This window comes from Leopardus geoffroyi, chromosome A1 (assembly GCF_018350155.1).
Source record: "Leopardus geoffroyi isolate Oge1 chromosome A1, O.geoffroyi_Oge1_pat1.0, whole genome shotgun sequence".
NCBI classification, from domain to species: domain Eukaryota; kingdom Metazoa; phylum Chordata; class Mammalia; order Carnivora; family Felidae; genus Leopardus; species Leopardus geoffroyi.
In genome coordinates, this window is record NC_059326.1 from 210,022,610 (window position 1) to 210,042,723 (window position 20,114).

The window sequence follows — 20,114 nt, forward strand, 5'->3', positions numbered from 1 at the left end:
GACAAGTAAGGGGCGGGCTGTTACTGCAAAGTGCTTCCCTCACCAAGCCTAGTTCTAGGACTTGGGCGGGAGAGCAGGCGTCCTTCCTCATTTTCTTGTGACTGGCTCCCCCAGCTGGTCCTCCCAAGCTTTTGCCTAGTAAAAACCTACAGAGATCTGGAGGGGATCCCTTCCCGGCATTGCCCTGAGCTTACTGCAATACTTCCATGAATGGGAACGTTATGGGAATAACAACAACATACAAAATTATAATGTAAAACTATTTTTTTTCTTTATTGAAAATACATCTACAAAGTAATGTTTCTCAGTCCACACGGGGTGCATGTTATATGCAGAGCCTGTGATGGGCTGGCGAGAGGATCGTCCTAGAGGATTTACTTTCCATAAGAAATGGTTAGTATTAAAAAAAAAAGATCACACGGCATAACAGAATTAATTTGACATGATTAATTTTTGCTCTACTGGTGTCGTGAGACGACAGCCATGTACATTAACTTTCAGAGTGTATCTCCCAAATAAGGCCTCGGCATTAAATGGTTATTCCACCACAGCCTAACGTTAACTTTTGTACACACGTGATGCTCACGATCTCTAGAAAAAATGTCTCTAACTGTATATCAGAGGGTGTATGTCTAGATATCCAGTCTGTTAGCATAATTAAACCCATTCTTCACCATTTTCGGTCAGAGACTCCAACACAGCTGGTATTGTCTGACAGTTCCCACTTCATGTCTTTGAATGAATACTCCTTAGGGGGTAAAAAATTAATCTCCTCTAAACCTGGGAGCTGCCTCGCCTGAAACTAATGCCCCTGCTGTTTTTTTCTTGGAACCCCATTGACCGTGTCTTTATACTGATTCATCTTCTACCATTTCTCTCAGGGACACAAACAAAATAAAACCAAACCCCACTCCGGCCGAAGGGTTTGAATGACTTGGTATGTGGAATTCTTACACAAAGAAATATCTTGTTTCTCTTATTCTAAGAACTTCTGATTATAGGCAAAAACTTTTTTCAAATAAGAGACCACCCACCCAGCTCACGGACCTCTATTAGAGAGAGAGCTCATTCATTTGACTTCTTTATATATAAGAAGTGACCTCATATTTTCATATGCGGACCTCCTTGGGGGATGATTTTGAACTGAAGAGACAAAGTGTTTCAGGTTAAAAAAAAAAAAAAGAAAGAACCTCTCCTTTTAAATTCTTCCTTAAAGATCATCTATAAATCTTGGTGTCTCAAAATCCCCTGTGTAACGTCAACCATGCTCCGTTCTTTCCTACCTGGCTCTTTAGTGTTCCGTAGTAAGACTATCAGCATGCCTGCTAGTTGCTCGTCTTACATTTTACTTCCTAAATGTCCATAGTCAGTTGAGGAGTGGTGGGAGACATCGTGCCCAGAGAAGTCCCTTCGGTTTGGGAAGAATAGGAAAGAAGGGCCTATTTCCCGTACTGGGAAGGACCGAGCAGAGTTTCGTGAATAATTCCGCTCCCGAAATGGCCTCCAGCCTGGTGACTTGCATGACTGATATTCTGGCCACAGGACCTGGTTAAACCGCACAGCCATCCGTCCCCTACTTAGAAATGTTCATTCCTAGTAAACGTCCTTTCTGAAAGTCCCATGGTCCATGGAATCATACCTGCTTGGGACAGGATGTTCGAAGGGAAAATAGAGGGGAGGCTCTTCGTGATGTCACAGGATGTTTGGGCTAGAAGAGACCATAAAGGCATCTGGGGAACTCATTTGATTTTACGGATGAGAACACTGAGGCCTAGAGGAGATGTAACGTGCCCATGGCCACATGGAAATTTCACTTTTATGTGCCTCCTCATAGGTGCACTAGGTGAGTATTCATATTGTCTTGCTATTAATAAAATCAAAACACAAATCGGCAGAGAAAGGGGAACAAACCCTTCTACTGTCCCATTTGATAACCGATTGTGGTTTATCAAGTTGTTTTGTTTTGATACTAAAACTGAATTGTATTCTGAAGGATTTTTAAACTTTGCAGGTTGATTTAAAAGCATGTTTTAGCCTACTATTTGTTTGACTCTCTACCTTATAAAAGAACCACATTTACAGTTTTGTGTGCCACATAAACTTGTAAGATCTGATCCGACTCGCAAAATCCTCCCTTGTTTTTGGATGAATACTTCCCAATCCTATCAGTGTATTACGCAGGACAAGGGAGGTAAGGGGCTTACTGGACAGAATGAGTTGTAACGAGATGGAAACATTTTACAATGGTTTGCAAACACCTGCTGCTCAAGAAAGCATTTTGTGTGTTAGTCTACATCTTGGTTTCACTGTCCATGGGTTTCTCACTTTCGCTTTCCTGGGCAATCAGCTGATAGGGTTTCTTCATTTCATTCTCTTCGATGACCGAGTTACCCATTTCTACGTCTCGGTTCTTCAGTTCGTGTCTTGACAAGTGCTCCACAATGCCGGCTCCAAGAGAATCTCCCAGCACGTTGGTGGTGGTGCGTAGGCGGTCCCTGGGGGTGTGGGTGTGGGGGAGGAAAAACGGGGCTCCTGTGAACATCATGTGATCTCAGCTCATATTGTGAACCGGCTGCTAAGTCTTTAGAGGCATCTTTTTAAAATTCTGCTTGGTGTATCCACCAATTGCAACATCACATAATACACATAATATTTATAATAGTAGTTACTAAAAGTTATAAGGATATATAGATTACCAATCTACATACTTACTTCATACTTACTAGTTCCAGTCCTAACAGTGGGTAATGACCCTTCCCTTTCTCCTTTTATTTAACATTTCTCGTTGCCTCTCTTTCCTACAATTCACCTTCCTTTATATCCGCGGTTCTCAAAGTGTGATCCAGAGACCCCTGGGGGTGCCTGTGGTCAAAACTATTTTATTTTATTTTTTAATGTTAATTTATTTTTGAGAGAGACAGAGAGAGGGGAGAGCACGAACAGGGAGGGGCAGAGAGAGAGAGGGGGACAGAGGATCCGAAAACAGGCTCTGAGCTGACAGCAGTGAGCCCGATTTGGGGCTCGAACTCACCCACCATGAAATCATGACCTGAGCCTACCCAGATGCTTAGCCAACTGAGCCACCCAGATGCCCCAAAAACTATTTTCGTGATAATGCTAGATGTTATTTGCCCTTTTTTGTTCTCATTTTTTCATGAAAGCCTAGTGGGGTTTTGTAAAGACTACAACATAACACAAAAGATACCACAACAGATTCAATGCAGAAGCAGTTAGGAGACCCCAGCTGTCTTGCATTAAGCCAGACACTAAGGAGATTTCCAAAAATAAAATAAAAGGGCATCATTCTTTTCCCAAAATTTTTAGTTTGGTAAATGACATTTTTTTGCAAAAATATTATTTATGTTAAGATGTAATGAATTTATTATTATAACCTTTAAATGAATTTAGCACTTAAAAATATCTGTTTTCGGGGCGCCTGGGGGGCTCAGTCAGTTAAGCATCCAACTTCAGCTCAGGTCATGATCTCATGGTCTATGACTTCAAGCCCCGAGTCAGGCTCTGTGCGGACAGCTCAGGGCCTGGAGGCTGCTTTGGATTCTACGTCTCCCTCTCTTTCCGTGCCTCCTCCGCTCGCACTCTGTCTCTCTCTCAAAAATAAAGTAAAAGCATAAAAAAATTAAAAAACTGTCTGTTTTCCTAATATGATAAATATTGATAGAATCCATATAGATAAAAACTTTTGGGATCCTCAGTAGTTTTTAAGTATAAAGGGGTCCTGAGGCTAAAAGCTTTGAGAATCACAGTTTTACACTATAAAAGTCCTCAAGGAGTTGAGTGCCAACCGTGGGCCCAACAGTGGGCTGAATGCTTTCTGTGCATCATTGCAGTTAATCCTCGCAGCCCCAGGGGGTGGTGGATGGCATTATCATCTCCATTTTATAGAGGTGGAAACTGGGGTGGCTGGTGAGGCTGCCCAATGTCACACCGGGCTGGGATGCAAACAGATCCAAGTGACTGTGGGACTCATGCTCTCAACTGCCTACCCTGCTGCCACCTATCGTGCCTTGAGCACACCCGTCAGCTCCTCGTGACCCTTCTAGTGAAGACAACATACAGTTGACTCCAGCATCTACTGTGTCCTTCTAGGCATTGGCTTTGGGCAGCCTGTGAAAAGATGTTTTTGCAATGGAAAGGGAATTTATGAGAGAAAAGAGGCAGATAATGTCAGCTGGAAGGGTGAGGGGAACATGAGAGAGGGCTGGGCCCCCCAAATTAGGGTCTGAGGGGATGGGGGGTGCCTTTTCCCCAGAGCCAAAAGTCATTTCTGCTTCACTAGTTCTCCCACTGCACGGCTGCCCCTCTCCCCGCTGGGTTCGGACGCGCACATCTGTGCTGCATTACGCCATTGGAATGGGAAGCACAAGGAAAAGGGCCTGAGCCAGTGTGTGGGGCCTGTAGTTCTGTTCTCACCACCACGGGGACGTGTTGTGCAATTCAGAAAATGCCTTGCTGATTTATGTCGGCTTTCAGACAGCCGGTTTCCCAATCGCCGGATGGCTTTATGGAGTGAGAAGTGTAGTTGCCAGATGTGCCCCCTGGGCTGATAAGGGAGCGAGAGCGCTTGGCGTCTGGGACTTGGCCTCCAGATAAGGGCAGGGACCAGGCGGTGAGGACAATTCAATTACACGCCAAGCTGCCCCTGCTCTTGGAGCCCTTTTGGCGGGAGTGCCCAGCTGCCAGTTTCCTTAGGAAGACAGAGGGGGTCCCTGCGACAGCAAGCCGGGAGGCAGTCGGAGCATACTCACAGAAACCAGTCCACGGCGATGATGAGCGTGATGTCGTCGGTGGGCAGGCCCACGGATGTCAGCACGATGACCATGGTGACCAGGCCCGCCTGAGGAATCCCAGCTGCCCCGATACTGGCGGCTGTGGCTGTGATGCTGTTAAAAGAATTCCCCAAACGTAAAACATTTGTACACATCTCCCCAAATGATAGGCCCCGGAAAAACCATGCACAGCGGCCATGTCTGACTTGCCAAGTTAACAGAAGAGGACGTGCTTTAGAAACCTTCAGATGAGAGTGTAAAAAACCCGCGGAGCTAACAATAACGTTAACCAGTATTTATGAAGAGGTTCTTTTTTTTTTAATTTTATTTTATTTTTAACGTTTATTTATTTTTGAGACAGAGAGAGACAGAGCATGAACGGGGGAGGGTCAGAGAGAGAGGGAGTCACAGAATCCGCAGCAGGCTCCAGGCTCCGAGCTGTCAGCACAGAGCCCGACGCGGGGCTTGAACTCACAGACGGTGAGATCATGACCTGAGCCGAAGTCGGACGCTTAACCGACTGAGCCACCCAGGCGCCCCAACTACAGCCATTTTTAAATGAAGAAATTGGTAGCTATGTACTTTTGCACATACCTGAAAATATTTTCCAAGGTCTAAAAGACTGCATAGTTACAATAACAATTTGTTTCCAATAATTCTGTCCAAGTAGAGGATTGTAAAGTTACTGAACTTGCAAGGTTAATGTGGTCAGAAAAACAAATCAAAGTTATTAATGCAAAAGCAAATGATTTATGAACAAAGTTCTGTATGACTATAAATATTTTTTACAGAGGCAGTGTAGACCTGATTTGTAAGGCATACAACCTGTCTAGGACTCTGTTAAATACCTATTTGATTCAGGCTGATGTGACACTGTGGAAAATGTTTTATAAATAGTAAAGTATTACCTAGATATAAAGTGGAATTAATGAAGCAGTACGTCTGTGGAGGAGACTATATGGTTCCCTCATATTGTCCCTCTTCTGTGGCACTAGAGTATTTAGTTGGTAAATGGCTGTTCAGAATGAAGACTGCATTTCCCAGCCTCCCTTGGAGCTTAAGTTCTGGCCAATGAAATACGGATGAAAGTGACCAAGTACTTTGCACACTATGCCCTCCTCCTCTTCCCAGTGGCTAAGATTTGGAGGTGATGATAAGCCATCCTGGACCACTTGGATGAGGGTGACACCCCAGAGATGATGGAAACGACACCCCAGTCCCTTACACTGTAAAACACCTACCAGCCTTGAGGGCTTTGTGGAACAGAGCTGTTCCACATGAGGAAAAAATGCAGTTCTGTCTTGAAGTCACTCTTATTGTTATTATTATTTCTTTACTCTGTCACATGCAACTGAACCTTTGTTTATAACTCAGGGATTTTCAACCAGTATACCAGAGTATGCCCAAGAATAGGTTATGGTGAGCTGAGATACTGACCTCCCAGTCCCAGTGTGGTCAGACTGTGCTCAGGCCTCCCAGAACCCCCAGGCCACTCACTTCTGGCCATGATCGGCCTCATTTTTTAATCATCACGCATCCTACGACTATTATTATTTTCCAGTAACTCAAAACATATATATGGAGTCTAACATAACTTATTTCCAAATAGACATATGTGTGCACACACACAAAAGGTGGGGGAATTGAGAGATTGAAAACAGACTAAAATGACATAAAAACCAAATGCAAGCCATAGATATGGATTATATTGTGGTCTAGGGGAAAAAGCTACACAAGATATTTTTGGGGCAACTGGGGAAATTTGGATACAGAGTGGGTATTCTGGAAGTATTTTAAAGATTCCTACTATTGTGGTTATGTAGAAAATGACTCTTATTGTCAGGAGATCTATGTTGGACTCTGTATATGTGAAATGTAATGAAGGCAGAGAAAGAGGCAAAAAATGGTAAAATGTTAATCGTTGGATTTGGGTAGATGTCTGTCATCATTTTATTTCAACTTTCCCATTTGTAAGATAGTTTTTATAATGAAAAGTGAAAAAAACTATTTTGATATCCAAAACAAATTGCTGATAATAATTCACACACGCACGCGCGCGCGCGCGCGCACACACACACACACACACACACACACTCTGAAGAGGAGGGTCTGATCTGGATTGTGAGTCTCTCTTGCAGTCACTTATTGGTCTGTTGTGCATAACTGACTGTGAATGAGTAAAAATGGGGGGTTACAATCCATATGCACGTGGATATGCATGGGCTAGTGCCAGAAGAATATAAAAGAAATTAGCAAGCCACAGTGGTTGCCTCTGGAGAAGGAAACTAAAAAATTAGGGGAAGGTGTGGAAAGGAAAATTACCTTTCACCAGATACCTCAAATGTAATAGTTAAAAAATAGTCCACGGAAATAAAATTCTCAATCTATTTGTGCATGTGGCCTCTCCTCTATTTTATAGTGCCTAAAAATTAACCCAAGAGAAAATGTTAATCCAGTTTTTCAAGTGTATTTTTTTAATACTGTCAGTAAAAGCTAATGCATTTTAATGCTATTTAAAACTGAAGTATAATCTAACATTTTTAAAAAAGAAATATCCATACTATGTATTCTGTAGATTTTATTTTTATTTTTTTAAATTTTTTTTATTAAAAAAATTTTTTTTAATGTTTTGATTTATTTTTGGGAGAGAGAGAGAGAGAGAATGAGACTGAGCACGAGCAGGGGAGGGGCAGAGAGAGAGGTAGACACAGAATCCAAAGCAGGCTCCAGGCTCTGAGCTGTCAGCACAGAGCCCGACGTGGGGCTTGAACTCACGAACCGTGAGATCATGACCTGACCTGAAGTCGGCCACTTAACCCACGGAGCCACCCAGGCACCCCATATTCTGTAGATTTTAAAAGAGTTAGATGTTTTATCAATGGTACATTGATAAATAAATCAATCCAGTGGCAAGCAGTATGCATGGTATGATTCCATTAATTACAAAAAAAGTGTGTGTGTGTGTGTGTGTGTGTGTGTCTAGGCACAAGAAATGGTTTTTGTACCCCAAACATTAACAGTGGTCACCTATGGAAAGATGGGGGGGGGTGATAGTGGCAGGTAAGTTACACTTCTTACTATCTACATTTCTATATTATTAGAATTTCATTATTAATAAATGTGTACATCTGTAATTTAAAAAAACTAATAAAAATATCTAAATATCAAAAGTAAAGCTATTGCCACAAACCCCAACCTCCGGTTTATGTATGATCTGCTTTCCAACAAGTTTCTTTATCCAATCCCTGATCACTGTCTCATCATGTAAAGTCATTCTTAAGCAAATGTTGTGTAGAACTTTCCTCATACCTGATTGTAATAATCTGTCCAAAGTTCAGCTCAAAGTTGTTAACTTGAGCGATGAAAATGGCAGCCAAAGCCTCATAGAGTGCAGTCCCATCCATGTTAATGGTTGCCCCCACTGGGAGCACAAATCTGGTGACTCGTTTGTCCACACCATTGTTCTCTTCCAAGCACTTGAAGGTGATGGGTAGGGTAGCAGAACTGAGAATGGTAAAAAAAAAAAAAAAAAAAAAAAAAAAAGGTGTGTCAGCTGATCGTCCAGATGGTTTAGACCATGACCCTGTGTTTGGTACTTTGGACAGAGTTCCTTCCTCTCCCATGTCCTAATTTAAAGGGAACTAAGTCAGCACTTGTATAAATAGGGGATTAGGGTTAGCAACAGTGTGGGTCCCCTCACTGGGTTATTTGCAGCTCTCCTGCTCCTGGGTTCTTCTGTGAGGCATCACTTGTGATTATCCCCTATCCTCATGGCCTGTGCCGAGTGACTCTGCCATCTTTCCCTCAGGCAAAGGTCAACTGGAAGAGAGAGATGACAGTGGGCAGGAAGGGAATAGCTGATGTGTTTGTCTCCCCAAAGGAGAGCCAACCATTCCCTCAATCCCAACTAGGTCTGATTAGCACCTGAGTGAAAAGGCCAAATCATATGCCTGGAAGTGTAAAACCCAGAACCGCACCCCCTGCCCCCCCCTTCTGTCCCCCAGGGTTCTGGATTAAAGTTAAGTTTGAGCTACATTTCTTGATAGGAATAAGCCACACATATATCCATACATACCTGGACGAGGTTCCTAGAGCTGTGATGAGTGCCTGCAGCAACCCTCCAATAAAAACCCAAGGGTTTTTCCGAGTTACCAAGAAGTAGAGGAGGGGCAGGACAATGACTGCGTGAATGAGCAGGCCGACGATGACCGTCACTGTGTACATGGCAAGCTGCCCCCCAATCACTCCCATGTCTTCCATCTCAACAATTTTCCCTGCAATCAGGAAGAGGATGCCCAGAGGGGCGTACCTATGTAGAAGCAACATACGCACAGTCGGAAGCCTGATCTCCAATGAGCTATTCCAAAGAAACTACCACGTGACAAGAAAACGTGAGGGTTATTTCCACACTTTTTGTGCCCAGGAGACTATTAGAACTTGCAGAAACTGTGAACTTCTTTTCTTTAAAATTTATTTATTTATTTTTGAGAGAGAGAGAGAGAGAGAGAAGGAGGGGGGTAGACATGGCATGAGTGGGGGAGGGGCAGAGAGAGAGAGAGGGAGACATAGAATCAAAAGCAGGCTCCAGGCTCTGAGCTGTCAGCATGGAGCTGGATGTGGGGCTCCAACTCATGGACCAGGAGATCAGGACCTGAGCTGAAATCGGATGCTCAAATGACTGAGCCACCCAGGCGCCCCTTTTCTTTTTTTTTTTTAAATATAAATTTAAATATAAATAGCGCATAATCAGGCTTTCCTCTCAGAATTTTGCTAGGCCACATTTTTTTTTTTTTCTCCTTAGCCTATGATAAAAGACAGGTACAGAGGTTTTGTGGGGTTTTTATTTTTTTGTTTTGTTTTGTTTTTTTTTTTTTTTTCACCTCTTTTTCTAGATCATTCTCCTTTCACCTCATCTGAGTCACTTTTGCGGTCCTCAGATGCCACCCAACTCCCCCTGCCTTTTGTTCTCTTTCTAAGTACCCTGCACAGCCAGAATCCACTGAACCAATATCCAGACTTTGGGAGGGTTTCCCACATCAGAGCCTGCGTTCCAGCTTAAAGCAAGACACACACAATGCCATTTCAGTGTTTTAGATTTGCAGTCATCTCTCTTAATCAAAGTCCGTTTTTGTTACTTTTTCCCCATATTACATACCACTTACACTATCACTCAGTATTAGTCTTCAAATCAGCTTTTAAATAAATTTACTGAGTAAATTTCATGTTATAGTGGCAATGGAAAACTAGTACCATTTCCCACAGATCGAAGGCAACCATATAATCAATCCAAAGCTATTCAAATTAACAATGTGTATGCAGGTACCACCACGATCAGGTTACAGATGTTCTAGTTAAGTAATTGTCACCCACCTGCTGCTACTGACATTTGTGATCTTCCCCTGTAGCCTGGCAAGAATGAACAAACGAGACACAAAACAACTTGTATGTATAGCAACCCCTGTTGCATCAAGATCCCTCTGCCCTGCTTTCAACTCCCTTTGATGTATGCAGTGAACTACGCCCAAACTCATGTTACCAAAAACAGAGGGGCCAATCACCCTGAAGAAGAAGGGTCTGCTGGGAACTGTGGAGGTCTTATTTCAAGTTGAAAAATACAATGCTTCTTTTAAACGTCCTTTAAAAACACAGGCCAGGAAATTATAAGAGTACCTGTTTTCAGAAATGTAATAACTCAAGGCTGAATGTGCACGCAAATGTACAGCTAGAAAAGCTACATGTGAGGTTCATTCAGCAGCCTTGAATGGGCTTCTTTCATAAAAGAGGTGAAAGGTGGAGGCATTTTCATAATATGAAGATAAATGTCCACTTTCAGCTCTGCCAGGATTTCAAAGGAGGGGCCCCAGGATTTCAATCAAGGGCTCCTGTGGAGACCACATTCTGATCAGTCTTCGTGCCCAAGTTCACATCCACCTCGTACAAGCTCCTGAAAAATGGATTTCTCTGGGCTTTGGAGGCAATAAAGACAAAGGATATTTTTAATCATGTTGGCGAGGGCTTTTCTTAGAAATGGATGCCTCCGTCCCTCCAGTGCCAAGAAGGAGTCTGGATTAAAAATAAAGGCCAAAGGGAAAGTAACCCCTACATGAGGCCTAAACCAATCAAACGGTTCTCTCCCAGCTGGCGAGAATTTACTTTCCAAGGTCAATGTTCCTTTGCAGATTTAGTGTTTTCATTTGTACCCTACTCTCAACTTTATTTGAAGGAAGTTTTGTTATAAACTGTGGATTGGCATTCTATAATGCTTCCCATGAGTCCTTCAGGCGGTCCACCAAATTGCCATTTGATGTCTCTTTCTTAGGGCTGAAACGGAGGAGAGGCAATCTCACTTTTTCTGAAGGTCAAGGGGCCTCTATGTTTGCTTTTTCCTCCACTGGGAATGCTCTTCCCCTGGCACTTTGAACGGCTAGCTTCTCCTAGTCAGTCAGATCTTAGCAACAAAGTCACCTCCTCAGAGGCTTTTGTGCACCATCCAAACCACCCAAGGCAAATTTTATGCTTCTTCCCCAGTTGCCTTTTATCATATCAGATCACACAAAAGAAAATCTGCTGTTTTATTTCTTTTTTCACAGTATTTGTTACTAAAGCACGTGGTGGATTTGTGTGTTTATTTTCTATGTCCCTTAAAAGAATATAAGCTCTAGGACATCCTCGTCTGTTTTCTTCATTGCTATGTCCAGAGTGCCTGGCATTATATGCTTGGCATATAGTAGACACTTAATGAACATATATTGAATAGATATAGACTAAATAGATATAAACTGAAGGAATGAGGAATGGGATCCCATCAGCACCGGAGTGAAGAGACACCTTTCAAAAACAAGGAAGCAAACTTATTAAGAGAGGCTTGCAGACAGGTTCAAGGCCACTACAGGCCCAGAAAATCATTGATTTTCTTGTGTTTACCCACGTGGAATTGTTGCGATTGGCTATCCTGCCTGGTGGCATCTTCCTCAGTACAGAACACATGTTGATGGTAATAAGCATCTGGATACAGCATATGTAGCCAATGGAAATACGTACCACATTATCACTGCTACCAATCTCATGATGGCTTCGTTAAGAGAATCAAAGAACTCTCTCAGGGCTTGCCCCTGCTCTTTCATGTTTCCAATCACAAATCCAAAGCACATGGAGAAGACAACTAGTCCAAGGGCATTGACCCCATTCACAGACCCTGGAACTGGGACCAGCTCCTCTGTGATCCTTGTAAGAGTCTCCATGGCCTCCGACACATTGTTTATCACGGCGCTCACAAGTGTTTCATTGGACTGGATGGGCACTTTAAAGCTTCTCTTCTCATAGTTGGTTTTAAACTTTAAAAGAAAAGGCACAACAGGGATTAAAGGTGATTTTTGTTTTCTGTTTTTAACTTTTCTGTTGTCCAAATTTTCTATAATCATATACAATACCTTGCATTCAGATAATAGTGTTATAGAAGGTATCTATCATCTATCCATCTAATCTGTGACGAACCCCTACCAGTTCCTCAGCACAGACAGACACACACGCACTCAAATAGAAAGCATATCTTAACAGGAAAGAGGTATCTGGCTGAAGACGTTGAAGTAGGGTTTTTTTTTTTTTTTTTTGAAACCCTAATAAAATGACTATAATGGGCTTTTAAGAAATATAAATCCAAATATTCACAATAGTCCCTTTGTCTATAGGATCATGCTATGGGATCATGGACAAATCACTGAACATCCTTCAGCTCATGTTCTGCAGCTGTGAAACAGAAAGAACTGTGGTGGTTCTACCTCACAGGGTTGTTGTGATGATCAAATTGAGCAGAATATATGAGAACATCTTGTAAATTTTAAAGTACTACACTACTATTGGCTACTGGTGCTCAATAACAAAACCCTTTAGGGACTAGACTTAGCTGGGGATTTCATTGAATAGCAAAATTTTTAAATCCCATATGCACCCCAATGTTTATAGCAGCATTATTTACAATGGCCAAATTATAAAAGCAGCCCATGTGACTGTTGACTGATGAATGGATAAAGAAGATGTGGGGTACATATATACAATGGAATATTACTCAACCATAAAAAGAATGAAATCTTGCTATTTGCAACAACATGGATGGAGCTAGAGGTATAATGCTAGGTGACATAAGTCAGTCAGAGAAAGACAAATACCATATGATTTTATTCATATGTGGAATTTAAGAAACAAAATAAATGAACAAAGGGAAAAGAGAGAGAGAGAGAAACCAAGAGACAGACTCTTAACTATGGAGAACAAACTGGTGGTTACCAGAGAGGAGGTAGGTGGGAGGATGGATTAAATAGGTGATGGGAATTAAAGAGAGAATTTATCATGATGAGCATTGAATAATGTATAGAATTGTTGAATCACTATATTGTATACCTGAAACTAATAAACACTGTACGTTAACTAAACTGGAATTAACTTAAAAACTTAACAAAATTTAAAACAATTTAAAAATTCCCCAACAAAGGTCTTCTAGGCACTTCTGATAATATTATTCTTAAGAATAGATGTTTCATTAATAGCTGAGGATGACAACTTAACTCTCAGGTCAATAAAGGAATTTCTCTTCGTATTCAAGATATGGTGTTTTCCCAATAGCTTCTGCATAGATGCCCCAGACAGAAGATGTGAGCATATGATTGTGACCATATAAAACAATTAAGCCCATCCATCTATGATTTTAAAGAGAGCAGAATTCCTGGCCTTTGTGTTGATGGTAGTCAAGGATCAGGGAGAGTAATAATGTAAGGATGTTGACTGGTTCTCACAGCTGTACATGAAGTGCTGGGCCATTTCTCTACCACGAGTGAATGGGAGACTTTTTTGTCCAATAGGAAACCACTATTCTCAAACAAGGACAGCCAGCTGTCAATACTGTGGACACATCTCTGAACAACCAGTGATACTGCTTGTAATTCTAAGTAGCAAAGAAACTGGCCCTTTTGGTGTCCTATTCCCGTCAACTCTCAAATCTCTATTTCATCAGGATGCTTATGCATTTTATGGATTGTCTAGGGTAGATTTCCAGTCCTGGTCAGCCTTTCCTAAGCCTCCAACTCTTTCCCCTTAGACACAGTTTGTAGCCTACAGAAATAGCAACCTCGTTTGCATTCTGGCCTAAGACAAATAGATCTGGGAAGATACTTTTGCTTCCCTTTCAAAATCCTGTAAATGCAATCCCAAACCAAATACAATAAGTCTGCTTAAGTCTGCACTTTTCCTGGTGCTGCTAGAAATCAGCATTTTTGATGTTGTCCAGTGCCAGCTGACTAACTGGAATAGTCAGCCCCATGGTGCTGGGGTTGGCTTGTTGGATTGAAAGGGGTTTATTATTTATGGTTATTGTTGGTTTTGAATAAAGAAAGTTCAATTTGGGCTTCTTAAACTTTTTTTTAAAGAAAGGATTCTGTTTGAATCTTGCAGCATGTGCACACATTACCTATTAAAAATAGTCAACAAAATTTTTAAAAAGTGGGGGGACAAAGGGTGACTTGTATGTGTAAAATTTAGTCCTCCACGAGGCTGGGGTTTTATTTTGTTTGTTTTACAGATAGGGTTAGGGAATTACAACTAGGGTCAAGTAACACCATCTGGAGAAATGTTTTGGAACTATTATTTAACCCAGAATGTCTAAGTGTTTTCCTTTTAATGTTTTGGGCCACAAAGCTTTTTTTATTCAGGTGAAGTTAGAATGAACTTTAATCCCTAGCAGCAAAGTATATTTGTATCCACAACACAGACAGCCAAGAACTGTTTGGATATGGGTGAAAAGGAAAAGGAACTGGACCTCACTATAGCCTCCAGGGAGGTGTCTCAAACCTTTCCAGGAAGCAGAATGTAGGAGCAGAAAGAGGATAGAATTTGGAGTCAGCACAGTACGTTTGGATTCTGGATCTACCATTTATTACTTGTAAGATCTTGTGCCTATTAGACAATCCTGAATTATCATAGACGAGTTTCCTCATCAATGAAATGAAGACAATGATACCCATCATATTCATGTGAGGACTGAATATAACATTAGTGCTTGGCACATAGAATCCATAAGGCTCTTAGGAGACTTTAAAAAAAACAACCCATTCACTTTTTACATTAAACCCAGAAACTTGAATAATCTCTCTAATGTCTAAAGCAAATTGTAAATGTATTTTCTACTAGAATTTGTTTGCTTGGTGGGCTTTTGTGTGTGGAATGTGGGGACAAGAAGAGGGAGGGAGTCTCCTGATTGGCCTTTTTAACAATTAACAGAGACTCGATGAGCTATTCGTATGCGACACATTTAGTACCTGGTAACTAATAAGCCTTTAGTACAGGGTAAGACCTCCCCACACCCTACAGATCCCCCAGAAAACCCTAGTGCTTTCCATCTGGTTGGCAAAAGAGTGTTTCTTACTGCAGAGAAATGGAAAAAAAAAATAAAACAAAATGGATAAGGAGGTCCCACTCTGTTTGGTATGCCAAAGAGGAATTTCAAAAGCGAATTAGTGGCTGTAGAGTGTTTACCTGTTTAAAGCAGGCTTCCACCAGATTTGGAGGGAACATATTCCTGCAAAGAAAATAATGGTCACTTGAAAAAGTTCTCAAATAATAAGTTTGTTTCTTAAACACTTTTTCATTGTGTCTAAGGTAAAGATTGTTTTGAACTAAGTAGCATATGGGAAAAAAAGAAAGGTGTTGGGGCCCATGTAGTTCATATTTTCCAGGGAAATCTCAAATTCAACTCCTCTGTCCTTTTGTCAGACAATGGGATATTTCACTTCATCATTGTATCTTCAAATCCCGCTCCCAGGAAGAACCAAAGTGAGAATGGAAACAGCTTTGGCTACACATGTTCTGGTAAACTGAGGTATTATTGAATAGTGGCCACTTTGGTTTTGTGCCATGTGTCCAGGGACTGAATGTTCTGAATCATATGCCATGGTCAGACTGCTGAATTTTGTTCTCTACAGAGTCCTCCCGAAGGCCCTCTGGGGGATGGGATATTTACTCTGAATTACTGGAGCTTCTGAGGCTCCTTGGTAACCAACAGGGAGATGGCCCACAAAACTTAAACTTGTGGTACATGTGGCAAAGTTTGTCACTTTCTCAGAGCAGTGTTTGAGTTCATGGTAGAGTTCAAGGGACAACAATCTAGCCGGAGAGTCTCTAACCAGCTGTGTGACCTTGGCCAAGTCACTGCACCTATTCAGGTTTTAGTTGATTTATCTGTTGAAGAGGAGACTGGATTAAACTATCATTCGGACTCCAAGGTTGAAGACTGTGGGAGGAGACACGGCCCAGGCAATTGCAGAGCCCGAGATCCCAGCAGTTGTGTGCTATCGAAGTCATATTTTAAGGTTAAAAACTCTATTCCCTTTCTTCTTACTGCCTAGACCATCCTACTTGCTTTTCCTTCCTATCTATGCTCTGTGAGTCTGTTTTTATAAATCTTGATAGAAATGTGGGTTTGGGAGATTTCAGGAAAAATGCTCAAGCCAAGTGACTGGGTGGGGATAGGTTAGTCATACACCTGCCTACCAGTGGGGCGGGCAAGGAGAGGCAGAAACACACAGCATTCAGATGGATCAACCAGAATTGAGATGACAAGATCCCAATTCTTTAAACAAGGAGTAGAAATTATACAGAAAGAGAATATAATAAAATACTCCTACCCTACCTAATGGTAAAGTTCACGAAAAAATGGTGAAAAGCCTTAATTAATTTTCTGAACTAAATAAAATCATAGCTATCAGGTAACAACTTGGTATAAAATAATGTTATATAGGATGGCTTCTTACCTTCAGATAATTGTGATTAACTCCTAGAAAGGGCTTTTAAGAAGAGGATCTATGGGGCTGGGTTGTTCTTACAAACAGATGGTACAGTCATTCATGGTAGAAATTCAGAAGTGCTGCTGAAGAGAGCCTTTGTTGCTCAAATCTCTGCTAAATCTACCTGCCACAGAGCCATCCCTTGAGATGGCATGTGAAATCAAGTCCCTACGAAGACTTTCTTTAAGATGATCAACGGGCGACCCTTTGGGGTAGGCATCTAGGATTGGTAAACCAGTCACTTTGTAAGAAAGCTCTATAGTAGGGAGGAAAGGGCCAGGTTTGGGGAGGATAGGTTGGGAAGGCTACATGGTGGAGGAATGCCAAGCAGGTGGGAAATATAGAGGCCTGTGCTGGGGTATCTTCCATTTGTCTTTCTAGACCCACTCTCCATCCTGCTCTGTACTCTGGGAGTCTGGCCCCTTGGGTTGTAGCACGTGGGCTCTCTTGCCTTCTGGATTCCTTTTGGGTTTGTACAGTGGGATGTGCCGACAGATGACAGGGTAGTGGGACATGGAAGTGGATATGCACATTCTTCAGCTCTCTCTTTGACAGGTTGGGCAGCAGTGCTCTCCCTCTAAATTAGAGCTATTAGTCTTGTCACAGGGCCTTTTCCCAAGACCACAGCTCTTCCTGAATTCCTCCCTTTGCCCCTCAGAGCTGGGGTGGCAACAAAACACCTTCCTATTGCCTTCAGTCCCCTGGTGCCTTACCACCCCTTGTAGGCTCCCTTAACCCTGTCTGTACCTTTGCAAAGCCCTCTCAGGGATCCTTTTGAATATGCAATATGCTTCCAGCCAGGATCTGACTGATGCAAGCGAAGGTGTGTAGAGAGAACAAACAGGAAGGTGTCAGGATCAAACCTTGGTTTACTTCACAGTTCTGTGTGAGATGACTCTGCCATCAAGTCCCTTTCAAGAATCAGATAAGACTCATTTGCAATCGGTGTATGGTTTATATACAAAACAATGCCAAAGAAGCCACCCTTTAATCTTTTCTTGCTGCTCTGCCAAATCCTTTCTTCATAAATGGTATAAAAGGAAAACCTTAGAACAAGTATGACCAGATGATCTTTAAAGTCCCTTCTGGACAGAAATTGTTGTGTATAATGGATGATGATACAGATGACAAATTCTAAATTAGAAGAGTCCAATCCACAGGCTATACTTGAACACAAGCTAACCTTAAACAGCAAAACTGGAAAAAAGTAGGGTAAGGCTTATTAATATTCCAAGCTAAGTGGCACAGCTGAAAGGAGAACTGAGTGATCAGAGAACAGAGTGATCAGTGATCAGTGAATCCTCAAAACAGGGCACTCAAAATCTATATCCTCTCTCTGTTCTTCTCACCTCTTTCCCATTAGATCAGAAAATAGAAATTTACTTTAATTTCTATTAGAAAGAAGTAAAGATGTGACCTTCATTGCAAAACCTAGCAAGGCTGGTTCAGTTAGACACCTGTTTTGTGGTTTGATTAGCTCCCCCAAATGAGGGGTTGGGTGGTCAAAACATACCCAAAGGATGAGCTTGCAAGGACGTACCTGATCAGGTCCAGGAAGGCGTCCGCAGCTGTCACTTGTACAATTTTGCCTTCTCTGTGCATATTTTCCTTTGTGCCTTTCCCGGGGTGGATGATGATGACAATGATTATGCCAATCACCACGGCAATGATGGTCGTAGTCATGTAATAGACTACAGCTCGCATTCCCATCTTCCCTGATGCCTTACTATCTAGGGCCGCCATTCCTGGTGAAGGCAAACAGAAGGAGATTTTCAGGAAGTCAGTCCAAGGAATTCTCCAGTGGAGGGTAACGGGAACAGTATTTCCTTCTACACCCCCCTGCCCTCATTCCACCCGGCAATGGGATTTTACATAAGTTATGAGAACTTGGCATCATTTTTAGTCAAGGCATCATAAAAGGTGAAAAAAAAAAGTGCCATAGAATAGCTAGTCATCAGCTGTGTCAGCAAACACCTGATCACCCTTTTCTTGCCTCAAGAGTTGATTTCACATGGCTCTCTAATAATATGAAAGGGACCTTAAATTGTCTCCTACGCTATTACTGGATGGGGAGGCTATGAGTGTACATAGCAAGTAGCGTGTGTGTATCTGTAGATGAAGAGTTACTTAGAACAATTTTCTGGCAGGATAACTTGAGCATATTTCAACTCACTGTGGTGTCTCGCAAGGATTAACTGGCACTAAATATTCTTCCAAGAATTATTATTTTATATAAGTACTTGGGAGCTCTTTTTTGATGTCTTTATGCAAAATTGAAGCCATTATTCTGATCACCTACTAACTTAGCTTCAACTTGCATTTAAATTAGACATTATGTAAGAAAGCCAAAGTTCTCAAACAGTTTCTCTGTGGTTTCATTTCATTTCATCTCATCAAAATTACAAAAAAAAAAATTTTTTTTTATTTTGGTAGGGTTCTTCTCATGTTTCCACCTCATCCCCTGGGCATGGAGTACCTCATCTCATGTTAAACATCTTCACCCCCTTATTTTCAGGACATTCTTCAAAGTCTACCTCAGGCGAGGTGTTATCCTAGGTAAAAAAGGAGGCGTGACTTTCAAGATTTCCCTTACTACTCTAGCAAATGGAACACATCTTAATGCCTCTTGAATGGAAAAAAATTGGAAATGATACAAACCCCTCAGAAGATTAGATTATAATAATATGAGCTCTTCTGTTTCATTAGCTATTTCCCCACTTTTCTTCTTTCTTTCCCCTCCTGAATCGCACTAAAACTCTAAAATCCAATTATAGTACAATCCAATTATAATGAATTGGGACTATTTTCTTTACTATTTCAAATTGTGTTTTTATAAATTGTATTAAAAGGTTATACTGTATCCCAATGATCAGTATCAGATTCTAATAGTGGTTCAATCTTTAGGTAGTGACCCTGTTCATACCAACATATTTAGAGTAAGGTAAAGTATTGGAAAAAATAGTATCCACAGTTGCCAGATAACTGGCTGGGTTTGCCCAAAAAAACATGATAGAATGGTAATGAGCTGATGTGGGAATTGAGGCCAGAGCTTTCAATTTATAATTTCATTTGTATTTGAACCCTGTCGTTCATAATAAACACTTATTATTATGCTTATGATACATTCTTATTTTTAACAACAACCTGTAACACAGATTTAAAAACACTTAAGTGACTGTCTCAGGTCTTAGTTAACAACAAATAAAATGGAGTGGGAACTTGAACTTTGCTTTTATGTAAATAATCTTCCTGTACTTTCTGCCTCTGAGAAAACCACTTGCAACAAGGCCAACTTTGGCTTTAATGCATGAATTTAACTTCTCCTCCCCATGCATTTCAAGAAACCCAGGGCTGAGTATCCATTTATTGAGATGATGCCACTTCAACACTTTCACCAACCTTCAAAATGGGCCAATCTGTTCTCAAAGTGTCCCGTCCCACCATTTTCATCCTCAGGTCTGAATCACATCTCAAATATTTTGGCTTCCTGTGCCTG

At 41.5% G+C, this 20,114-nt stretch overlaps 1 protein-coding gene across 1 annotated transcript in view; it reads right to left on the minus strand.

The window, feature by feature from the left end:
- Positions 1-249: 249 nt before the first annotated feature.
- Positions 250-20,114, minus strand: part of SLC1A3 (solute carrier family 1 member 3) — a 78,861-nt gene continuing 58,996 nt past the window's right edge. Inside the window, exons 4-10 of the mRNA XM_045440043.1 lie at positions 18,159-18,363; positions 15,312-15,354; positions 11,829-12,121; positions 8,863-9,096; positions 8,097-8,291; positions 4,767-4,901; positions 250-2,495 (exon numbers count right to left, since the gene is read on the minus strand). Coding sequence (XP_045295999.1) covers positions 2,291-2,495; positions 4,767-4,901; positions 8,097-8,291; positions 8,863-9,096; positions 11,829-12,121; positions 15,312-15,354; positions 18,159-18,363 — 1,310 coding nt within the window. The 3' untranslated portion in view covers positions 250-2,290. The remainder of the gene's footprint in view (positions 2,496-4,766; positions 4,902-8,096; positions 8,292-8,862; positions 9,097-11,828; positions 12,122-15,311; positions 15,355-18,158; positions 18,364-20,114) is intronic.